The sequence below is a fragment of the Metopolophium dirhodum genome, chromosome 1 (assembly GCF_019925205.1).
Source record: "Metopolophium dirhodum isolate CAU chromosome 1, ASM1992520v1, whole genome shotgun sequence".
Taxonomy (NCBI): Eukaryota; Metazoa; Arthropoda; class Insecta; order Hemiptera; family Aphididae; genus Metopolophium; species Metopolophium dirhodum.
The window spans coordinates 15,407,212-15,419,596 of record NC_083560.1 but is presented as its reverse complement, the minus strand read 5'-3'; the positions used below and the strand labels follow the sequence as shown (position 1 = coordinate 15,419,596).

The 12,385-nt window shown below is 32.2% G+C and overlaps 1 protein-coding gene across 1 annotated transcript; it reads right to left on the bottom strand.

Moving 5' to 3' along the window:
• Nucleotides 1-10,489: 10,489 nt before the first annotated feature.
• On the bottom strand, nucleotides 10,490-11,872 carry LOC132933296 (myb-like protein AA). Its single transcript, XM_060999606.1, has 2 exons — nucleotides 11,019-11,872; nucleotides 10,490-10,784 (listed from the first exon to the last, which is right to left on the bottom strand). The coding sequence occupies exons 1-2, from the start codon at nucleotides 11,870-11,872 to the stop codon at nucleotides 10,490-10,492; spliced, it is 1,149 nt and encodes a 382-aa protein (XP_060855589.1).
• Between the last annotated feature and the right edge of the window lie 513 nt (nucleotides 11,873-12,385).

The following is a 12,385-nucleotide window of genomic DNA, read 5'->3' as shown; positions in this document are numbered from 1 at the left end:
TAATGTTTTTGGTTTACTTCACATTGTACAGCTTAGTTTAAATATTTAATATTGTATAAGTAAAAACCCAAGTACATAATGATCTGCGATAGATTTCCAAAAAAATCTTCCTGTATTAAACAATAAATATAAATTAATAAAAATTATCTTCACGGAAAATTTAAAAACATAATTTTTTTTTATTTTTTATATTTGAGCTTAAATTAATTTTTACTAAAAATCAATCAATCATATTTACTATTTGGTAATTTATTTTTGAATTAACAGCGTTGTCGGTTGCTATTATTATTATTTTAATTTCCATTTTCTACTACGACCTGCGACTATATAAAAAAAGATGCATGACAAAATAGATCTACTTTGTCATGGTAAGATGTATATTTTCGTATATTTAAATAATTTTTTATACCTATGGCTACCGCTATTATTTTTTAAGTCGCACCTCAACCACCATCACCCACGAGCCACCACTGACTATACTTTACTTCTATAATATAATATAGAATAAGAGTATATTCTATTAACCTGGCGTGTTTCAGTGACAACAACGGGCTGCGCTGCAAGCGCAGCCTCCCCTCCCCCCTGGCAAGTAACGTGGCTGCATACAATTTATGTACCCGGTGGCCGGCGAGCGGCGGGCAACGTCTATAATATCGTTGAGCGGTTGATTTTAGTCGGCTATGGAGGCGGTCTGCGCATGCGCTATTCACATTATTTTACGAGCTTACATATTGTGTGTTCGTAGACCTTACCTTGATAAACAAACTCAGGCGACGACGGCTACCGCCTCTGTCGATCTCAGAGCTCAAGCGGTGAGTGGTTACGGCGACGGCAACAGAGCGACTGGCGCAATATTTAAAATTGAAACAGCAATAATAGCTCATAAGTTACGTTACAGGGACGCGCAGCCAATCTCGCGTTCGTACAAGTTCTGTACAAAAAAATAATATTCAATATTGTTGTTTATTAAACTTATATAAAATTCTAAAGCATTTAATGTCTGAAATATATAAATATAAATTATAGATTTGAAAAGAAAAATTTTTATGAAATATCAAAAGAAAATAATTTGCTAATTTTCGTGATTTTTTCGTATTTTGTCAAGATTTGAACTTTAGATGCTTATAAATAAAAACTGTGACAAAGGTTTTTAATATTTTTCAAATGTCATTGTAACAATATAATAGGAGCCGTGTTACATTTTCAAGCTTTTTTACCCAACAAATTAAGTTTTATTGACATTCATAGTAAAAAAAGATCACTATGATAGATGGTGTTAAATTTGAATTCAATGATATAATATCATTGTATAAGAAAACCGATTCTGAGCGAAAACGATCAGTTAGCCTATGATATTACCAAGTATATTTGATGATATTATTGTGAATAAAGTAATTTATATATGACCTATTTACGTGAAATCTTGTTTTAAATTTTCAATCCTTCGCTATAAAAGTTGAACATTTTATTAATTTTTAACTACAAAATATTTATTAGTTTGTTCTAAAAAATAAAAAATATGATAAAAATCAAAAAGAGCTTTGTTTTCAATTTTCAATCCTTAGCTATAAAAGTTAAACATTTTTTACATTTTTAACTACAAAATAATTATAAAAATATATTTATTTATAATATTTGTCAAAATTTGAACTTTAAATGCTTATAAAAATGTATATTTATGTATTTTTAATATTTTTCAACTGCTATTAGAACAATATACCAGGAGTCTAATATTCAATTTTTACGCTTTTTTAACCAACAAATAAAATTTTATTGATATTTATAGAAAAAAAAACTAAAAAAAATGGAAACTGAAAATGTTCGTAAACACCTCAAAATATTTGAAAAATGTTATGGTGTATAGAATGTATGGTGTATATATGTATATTTAATACATTTTGTCAACATTTGAACTTTAAATGCTTATAAAAAAAATAATGTGCCTATGTACTTTTAATATTTTTCAACTTCTATTGTAACAATATATCAGGAGCCTTGCATTAAATTTTTACGTTTTTTTACTCAATAAATAAAATTTTATTAACATTATAGAAAAAAAAACTGAAAAAACTGAAAACTGACAATGTCCGTAAACAGCTCAAAAAGAGTTAAATTATTTTCAAAATTTTACAGTGTATAGAAAATGCTAATACAAACATTCAGTGAAATTTTCAATTATCTACAGTCATTCGTTTTTTAATTACAATCAAATAAGAAATCGTGAGAAATCAAGTGAATATCAAATGTTGTAAAAATATGAACTATTGACATATAGAACCCAATTATTCTTCATTGCTGCTTTCAATGCAAGCGTTTCTTTTATATTTATCACATTTTGGTGATTGTAATTGAATATCTATCAAATACCTATACCATACTTCAAAAAAATACTTAACCATTGTAAATCTATTATAATAGTATTTTCACGACAGTATATACTTATATGTATATTAATCTATTTTTGTTCTAAAATATAAATTGTATTTTTGAATTAACAATAAATACGAAAATATTTTATTAAACACGCATTTGCTACTACGTTATACGTTTACCGATCGTTACCACCCTCGGAAAATATTGTACTCATCACCCTATTTCACGAATTATTTATAAACCATCCCCGCTTTTCAAAAACTCTATAACAATGCACTTTGCGGGCAATCTGAATCCGTATTTCATATCGTATCACATACAACACGGACACCATAATATTATAGTCCACAGTCTTATGTTTTAATGTTTCCCATATTATATTTTCTGAATAAACGCATGCACGTCATATCATACCATGGTATACGGAGTTTTATTCCACTGAAATGCCTACATTATCGTGGCAATAACAATATGTTGTCGTGAAACCAGTTTCAATAGCGCCTACAATAATACGCGGCTTATTCTCCCCGTCTCCCTCCGACCACCATGCGACCCATATGGCATTATAATAATATATTGATGTTACAATTGACACTGTCGGGCGTCAGCAAAAAAAAAATAAGTATATTTTAAATGACGCCTATACATTTTTATTTATTGTTATTTATGAGTAGCTGGTATTTTTTATAAGGGAAGTCTCTGTCTCAGAGACTCCCATGACGAGCCGCCCCTCGTACGTGCATACGTATATATCCAGGTACGTAACACATGTTATATATTTATATACATAATGTCTGCTTACGTTAATATATACTATATACCATGTATATTGTGTGTATATATATAGTATTATACATATAATAGGCACGAGTACGTCTTGCATAGCTCTAAATGCGTGTTTGTATTATTATGTAAAGGCATACAGTGTATTAAAAATTTTAAAAATTAAATTTATTAACAAAAGCTGAGTTGTAAATCTGAATCATATGATGCTACCGGCTAATATACTGTCTATATGTACATTATACATACCATAGTAAGCCATGTAACGTGTATATTTTATTGAATACATATTAAAATGTATTAAACAATTTAAATGCGTTAGTATCTGACTTACTATCCTTCCAAATGAATATAGCCATATAGGTACATCAATAACTGTTATACGTTGCGTTCTATCATTTTTTAATTGTTGGTAGATATATTATAACGTATTTATAATAACAATAATATTACCTTGTGAAATTTACCTAACTTTTAAAACGATCCAAATTACTAACAAAGGATATCAACACACCTGTTGACGTTTAAAAAAATAAAAAAACTATAGGTACTGTCAATGATCTGCGAATAACATAATGTTATAAATGATTGTGTTACAACTTACAAGCATCCACAATCAAGTAATTAATAATTATCTTCGTTAAAACGTGATCTACGGTATGTGGTAATTTGGGTGTTGTAAGAAATAGAAGGTGGGCAGGGGTGGGGTGAGGCAGTATAAACAGCGCTGTTATAGGTATATAAATACATTTATACTGTGTAATGTAGGTACCTCCCTCTATGAGTTGGTAGTTATTGTATACATTGTAGCATTGTATTCTATATTTTATATATATGTATATATTGAATGTATAAAACACCGATTTTACAGTTATACGACGCTTATATCTTTACAATATATATATGATTTGTTATATCCCGCTGTTGAGTGTGTGCATTGCGGGGTGTAAACGGGGCTGAGGTTATTCACACATCTCAAAGATATAATCTGTAAACATATTATAATACGACTTCACAATATCGATATAGACATAATAACTATAGTATATACTATATTATATTATTATATAGTGGTATTGTGGGGCGTATCTATACATGGGTATACGGCGTATTATTGTGTATACAAGTATACCCACTTCTCTGTTGTCCTGTAAGTGCGTATATACTTATAGAATAACACATGATACGCGGGTATACGCGTTTGGGAATGCATATGTTATTCTATAAATTAATTTGATAGATAGTTTTTAATTGATAAATACAAATGCTAAACAAATTTTATCGATTTGCCAGTTTCCATAAACAAAACAGTAAGTTTTATTATTACAGGTATTCATAGCATTTTAGTATACATGACGGTACTACACTGTAATTAAACATTTAATATCGATGTGTATAGTCACCATAGGAATCTAGGAAAAAAAAGCCCAAGTAAAAAGCCACAGCAATAGGAAAAAAGCCCCTTACCAACAAACACTAAACATTCAAAGATTATGCTCTAACTATTCAAAATTTCTAATTATTCTATGAACTATCAGAACTATTATCGATATTATTTATTATTCGATAATTATCTAATGTGTTCCGAGGAGAAGGAACCAGCTGACGCCATATTAAACCAAAAATGTGCAAACAATTTTTAATACATTAAAAAAAGTAAATATTTAAAAATTAACGTGTATAAAATATACTATTTTTTTTGTAGTTATACTTTTAAAAAGGTGGGTAAATGGATGTCGCTCTGCTGTACAGTAGGTTACAAGTGGATAACTATAATAGATGGTGTTAAATTTGAATTCAATGGTATAATATCATTGTATAAGAAAACCGATTCTGAGCGAAAACGATCAGTTAGCCTATGATATTACCAAGTATATTTGATGATATTATTATGAATAAAGTAATTTATATATGACCTATTTACGTGAAATCTTGTTTTAAATTTTCAATCCTTCGCTATAAAAGTTGAACATTTTATTAATTTTTAACTACAAAATATTTATTAGTTTATTCTAAAAATAAAAATTATGATAAAAATCAAAAAGAGCCTTGTTTTCAATTTTCAATCCTTAGCTATAAAAGTTGAACATTTTTTACATTTTTAACTACAAAATAATTATAAAAATATATTTATTTATAATATTTGTCAAAATTTGAACTTTAAATGCTTATAAAAATGTATATTTATGTATTTTTAATATTTTTCAACTGCTATTAGAACAATATACCAGGAGTCTAATATTCAATTTTCACGCTTTTTTAACCAACAAATAAAATTTTACTGATATTTATAGAAAAAAAAACTAAAAAAAATGGAAACTGAAAATGTTCGTAAACACCTCAAAATATTTGAAAAATGTTATGGTGTATAGAAAATGCTTATATTCAGTCAAAATTTCATGTACCAACGGTCATTTGTTTTGGAGTTGCACCAAAAACCAAAATCGATTTTCTCAAAAACAGATTTTGCGTAAAAATTCCCGTTTTTCCTTAATTTTTCTTTTGTTTTTCACGTCGCTTTTGAAAACTACTGGGAAATTTACTTTTGACCCCCCTAAAGTACCAACTAGATTCACTTCGTGTCAGAAAAGTTACTGTTGAAGAAAATCCAAGCACTTTTACTGTCCTAAAAGGTGAAATAAAAAAATTAATAAAAAAATACACATCATTGTAAAATCAATACTTTCATCGCTTTTCTCAGAATCCAAATTTTGATAAAAAGTATTTTATTTTTTCAATGTATTAAAAATAATTTGCACATATTATCTGGTTAATTGCGTATGTATTGGTTGATAAGACAATTAAATAGCTTTAAAATTAAAAAAAAATTAAGTCAAAATGTTGAAAAGTTTTTAAGACACATAACAAATGCGTGATAGGCTTGGTTTTAATAAAAAAAGTTAATTCTCCATAACTTAAAAAATAAAATTTGGACTCACTCTTTAAAGGGTATTTTTCATAATTTTTTGTATACTTTCAGATGACGTTGGCCGATCACTTTCCGTTGGCCCGGAATACGCATTGTATGTAACACTGCTTTCAACATAATATATTGTCGCATGCTTTACATAAGCTTAATATCTTATTCTATAAAATCGCAAGAAAAACAGCTGATCTATAGGGAATTCATGGAGGATCTCATGGTTGAAAAAATTAAACACCGCTCCGTTTCCCCAGTCCGCCAGACCCATCCCGTCGATTCCCTATAGCGCGACCAATCGCGTACCTTCGCCGCGGCGGCGGCGGTCGGTTTTTAAACGTTTTCGAAAAATGTTACACTTTTTACGCTGTTTTTCGACTTTTAGACATTTTCACATATAGTTCGTTTCTTTTAAAAGCCGCGTGGTTTGTACGCGATATCGGTCCATAGCCATCGCAATCGACGCCAGCGTAGGTCGTTATTATTGCTTTTCGTTTCGTCTTTTCAATTGCCATTTGTGCTCTATTTGTTAAGTTTATTTCTTTTGAACCCCGTGAATATGCGGTTTGTACACTTAAAAATTCGCGTTCACGAAATGTCAGTCGGTCTTCGTTCCAACGCACAAGTGCACAATAAATATATACTGTTTTTTTTGTTTTGTTTTTGATTCAATAAATATTGCATTATGTGATTGTAGACGTATTATTTGGTCCTTAATAACGTAGCTGGTATATTGCTTAACGTAAACACAATTAAATGTATTATTCAAACATACATAATAACGGTCAGATAAGTGAATAAAATACAATTAAAGTTTAAACCGTGTAGATACATAGAATACGTAGACACACAGCTCCGTAGACACACAGCTTAATTGTTGAAGTTTTGACCATGATTTGCATCTCAAACTGTGGCTCGATAGGTTAGGCGTAGGTTCCCCAAACATAGGATGGTAGGTAGGATCGGGTTCGAAACCGTCGTAGCTCTCTTCGTGCGGCAACGACTGTACCCGTGTATTCTAAGGCACGGCCGCCCGTCAATTGACTTTTTTGCATTTTTTTTCACTTTATATTTCATAAATAATATAATAATATACAAGTTAATTTTATATTATATGACTGTATATTATATATTATGTACCTATATGTTATTTAAATTATTAGGAATTCAACACATATTATTTTATTTAAATTGTCATTGTTATTATATCAAACTAATAATACTAAAAATCATATTTATTTTTCGTAAGTTATTTCGAATGTTCTGTGATTGGGTTTATGGAAAATACTATTTTTTCTCTTCACTTATAGCAACTAGACATACTAGACTTATTTTCTGCAGCACATTGTTCGCTATCCGACTAAGTCGACTAAGTCGGATAGCCAACCTAGGTGACGAACTTTAAAGTTAATAGATTTTGACTTGATATGACTGACTTTCTAGACACTCCAACACGGTTTCGACTTTACACTTTTTACATAAGAAAAAGCACCGGACATGCGACGGCACATACAACTCTATCCGCCACAGGTGGATTGCTTATTTTTAACTAAACTATTATTTTTCTTGATTTTGTTGACGAGAATTCGTTAATGATATCTTCATAATGTATGGATTTAGCAATTATTGGGATAAGCATCTTGAAGACCATTTTTAAGAATAAAATTTAAAATGTCATGTGAACGAGTGTTTGTTAATTTATTATCCAAATTAATTAATTTTTGTCAATATATTTGTCATGTTTTATACAAAAGCCATACCATGTTTTAGATTTTGAGCGGAGCGATGAATATATTGATTTTACAATGAATTATTTTTTAATTTTAATTACTTACCGTTTGGAGCAGTAAAACTGCTTCGATTTTCTTCAATAGTATCTTGTTCGATGATAAAGTGAATCTAGTTTGGGTGGACAAATTTTAAAATTCTCAATATTTTTCAAAAGCACTGGGAAAAACAACATACAAATTAAGTTTAGTTTCCAATTTTACTAGTCAATTGTTCTACGAATGTCTAATGAATTGTAAAAAAGGTAAATGTGCACAAACGAGTTGTAGCCATAAATCTGCAGATTTAACTCATGAGTAGTCGACTTGTTTAAGAGTTAATCTTTATGACTCGAATTTTTGTTGACAATCCGTCATTCGTGCCGTTCTGTGCTTATTGTATGATTTAATTCTGGAGTATCAAATTTATACCAAGTTTATTTTGATATAATACGGTGGAGTAACATAATCAATTAATACATAATCCTAACCTAACCTAACCGTACTAAAATCCTATGAATAAAAAAACTAAATTTAACCCTTTTTAAATTAGCCTATCTTTTTCCCAGAGATCTGCACACAAACATACATTTATATATAATAGAACTGATCCTGCATATTTCGTTACCCATAAAAAATGATAAAAAATTGTGATTGTTTAACTTATTGCAGTAAGTGCAGCCACCCTGGTAGGCAATGTGCGAAAATTTGATTTGATGCATGCTTGTATCTGATCAGCCCGATTAACCAATAGCAACCAATAATAAATAAATACTATTTCTATTAATTATTTCTCCTATAACCAATAAGTTTTTTTAAGATAATTCAGTTTTTAAGTGAGTTATGTGTGTAATATGCATGTAAATTAAAAATGCTCATAACACACTTAAAAACAAAATTATTGTAAAAAAAATTCCATCAAAACATAGATAATGTTCTTACATCAAGTATCATAATAGGCCGGTTCACTCTAATTTTTAAGCTAAAGGCATAAAACGTGAACTGCTGAACGTGAATTTGGAATGTTACGCGTTTGTAAGACGGAGACAACACATAATGCGGGTGTGACGTCCTCTTAAAAACACCATTTAAGCTTCTACACAAAAGGCGTCGAAATAGTTTTCGTCATATATTATAGAAACACTGGATTATAATATAATAATAAATTTGCTATTGAGCAGTAGACACATTATACGAACAAAATAAAAATGTATTTAAAAGAAATTATGAGCATCTGAAAACAGCATAATATCGTATATACAATAATTCAATAAGTGCTCGGAAATCTGTATTGTAATATATGTAAAGTAATAACTACCTAAATATTATGTAGAAAGTAAATGTATTTAGTAATATAATATAAAAATACAAGTCCTAAATACTATAAATTCGTAGGTACTTAAATACACAAGTATGAATCGATATAATACATAATAAATAATACAAAATATATATATATATTATAATATAATAATATAATATCATATTTTATATCAAAAAAAAATAATAATCAATTATAAACACGTGACAGTCGTTTTTGAATCTAAATGACAAAAAGAAAATAAAATAAAATAATCCAAATAAAAAGTGACATAACATCAGACATTATATCCTGTATATATTATTATGATATGACAAAAATATAAAATATACATATAACATATAATTAAAGTTTATGACACTTACCATTATGCCATATAATACCTATACCCAACACTAATTGGCACCATATTATTGTCCCAAGATATTGAGACCGAGATTGATATTTTGACGGATAACCCAGCTGTTATTCATCAGTTGTTTCAAATCGCAATATTATTATACATTAATTTACAATTTTTTTTTTTTTATACAACTCGAGATCATTTTTGTAGACTTTGGTATTTTTGAACGAAATAAAAGTTTTAAATTTATTATTGAAAAATTTTAAATACCGAACCAGTGGTTTAAGTTTAATATACGTGTAAATTATATCCAAACGGAAAAGACGTAAGATCAGCCGCAAACCGCTTTTTTGCGATGGAAAAAAATCTCTTTTGGCTCACCATTATAATAGCGCATAATATTTTTATTCACGACCTCCGTCGATCCATAGTGGTCGGTAAAAAAATTCTGATTAACTGATTATTTGATATAAGTTTATAAATATGTCAACTATAATTTAAAATTAATAAATATTAATCATTTTACATCCATCATTGAATTCAATACTAAAAAATACCATATAATTATGTGTTATTTTTGATGTTAAATTGTAAGTAAAGTTTAACTATATGAGAACAACGTAGTGGAATATTATATTATATTGATCTTTGTTTCATTGCTATTGACAAATGCAATGAATGTATTTAAATTATAATTCTTTTACATATTTTGAATCGGCGCGTGTTAAATAATCATGGTTTTATTTTTTTTACTTTTCGCACTACGACCCGGAGCAGCGTTAATACAGCACTGAAATTGCTTGGCTTACATCTACAATTTAAGATAAACGGTTACAAAATATATGGTTTGAAAATCGATACGAAAAACACGAAAGTCGCTTCCGTCGTCGTCGAAAGCATACAAATAGTACCTACCTATTCTCTAGAGCTTATACTAATTAATGATATTATATTATGAATAGATACACGTATCAGCAGTACACCTACTTGGCAAGTATATTACCGTTGGCCTTTAGAAGCCGTTTCTTGATGTCCTTCATTTCGTTCACCTTCTTGTTTAGGTACATGACCTTGACCTGGTTCTCGAAGTACTTCTGCCGCTTGGCGCCCCACGACCGTCTTGCCGCCTCGTTGTTCCTCTTCCGCTTCATGACGGACGTCTGGTCGTTCTGCTGCTGCCCGGCCGTCAACCCGTGGTTGTCGTTGTCGTTGCTGCTATTGTTGTTGTCATCGTTGTTGTTGTTGTTGTTGTTGTTGTTGTTGTTGTTGTTGTTGTTGTTGTTGTTGTTGTTGTTGTTGTTGTTGTTGTTGTTGTTGTTGTTGTTGTTGTTGTTGTTGTTGTTGTTGTTGTTGTTGTTGTTGTTGTTGTTGTTGTTGTTGTTGTTGTTGTTGTTGTTGTTGTTGTTGTTGTTGTTGTTGTTGTTGTTGTTGTTGTTGTTGTTGTTGTTGTTGTTGTTGTTGTTGTTGTTGTTGTTGTTGTTGTTGTTGTTGCTGCTGCTGCTGTTGTTGCTGGACCGTCTGATTTTATTGATATTCCTCGGTGGTCTCAAGCTCTCCATGTACCGTTGGCGTAGCGACAAGAATTCTGACTGTCTGTATATGGCTGCCACCTCTTCGGGGTCCACGACGTCCGCGTCGTCCGTCGCGCACGCCTCGATGTGGGGGCGGTGATCTGGGTCTAGGTCCCACTGCTGGTGATGGTCGTCAGCAGTTGGACTCTGGAAGTGGTTGGACACGGACGAGGACGGAGATGACGTAGGGTTCAGCGGGACACCACCGTACGCGGCCTGCAGCTGGAGCTTTTTCTGGCCATTGCAGAGCTGATGCAGCTGCAACTGGAGCTGCTGCTGCAGTTTGAGCTGATTCTGAAGATGGAGCAGTTGTTGCTGTTGCATGTGCAGATGTTCCAGCTGCTGTTGGATTCGGTTGTTTTGGTGAAACTCATTAGCCGTGGACGTTGGAAGAACAGGCGGAGACGTGTTGTACTCAGGGACGGCTGCGGACGATACCTTGTTCTGGTAAGCGGCAGCGTTGGAGTACATCCCATGCAGTGGTGCCAAGTGTTCCGTTGGCGACGGCGAAACCGGTGTCTTGTAATGCCCGCATTGCGGCTGTGGCATAGATGGCGGTGACGGTGGCGGCGGTGACTGCAACGGCAATGCTCTTCTGGCACTCAAGTCCAGTGGCGTCGATTGAACGTCGTTCTCAGCGATCGACTGTAATAGTGTCGTGTCCTCCGTCAATTTCCCTGGTCCATCGAGTTCCACCTCTGCCTCTGAGACGGCATAGTTCTCCTCCTTCTTCATGGTCAAGTCCAGCGGTACCGTCTCCGTCTCGGATTCACCCCATTTCATTGACACGCTCATCGCTATAATCGTCTAAAGTCCAAAAGCGATGTAAGTGGTTGATGTATAATCAGTTGCTGTAAAAAGAAAATTTGCGTTTTAATTATAAAACAAAAAAATGTGTCCCCGAGAGTTGGACGTCTGACAACGGAGAATAAAATATCGTCACTCGTCTCTGGCGATTTTTCGTACTTCTATAGAGGAGAATGTAGGGAAAACGGGTCTCCCGGCGGCGGTGGAGCCGTCGCTGCGTTATCACTCCTTCTTATCACTCTTCGCGATTTTTTTCAAATTTTTTTCAGATTTTCGCCCCGGGTGGCCCCGTTCGGACCTTATTCGCGTTCCCCGTCAGATTTTGAGGCCGCGCGCAACCGTATTTTTTTTCCGGCGGGCCCTCCGCGGCCGGGACGACGCGCTTTACGTCCGCCGCCGTCGCGTGCGTTTTCTGCCTTTTTTTTTTTCAAAAATTCGAGTTTTAGCCCCGTTCGCCCCTTATTTGCGTTCCCCGATAAATCTATAGGCCGCGCCCCGTTC

Coding starts and splice junctions, on each gene's coding strand:
- LOC132933296 (XM_060999606.1), bottom strand. CDS start 11,872: ATGAGCGTGTCAATGAAATGGGGTGAATCCGAGACGGAGACGGTACCG. Junction 10,785..11,018: donor ATCAATAAAATCAGACGGTC/CAGCAACAACAG, acceptor CAACAACAACAA/CAACAACAACAACAACAACA.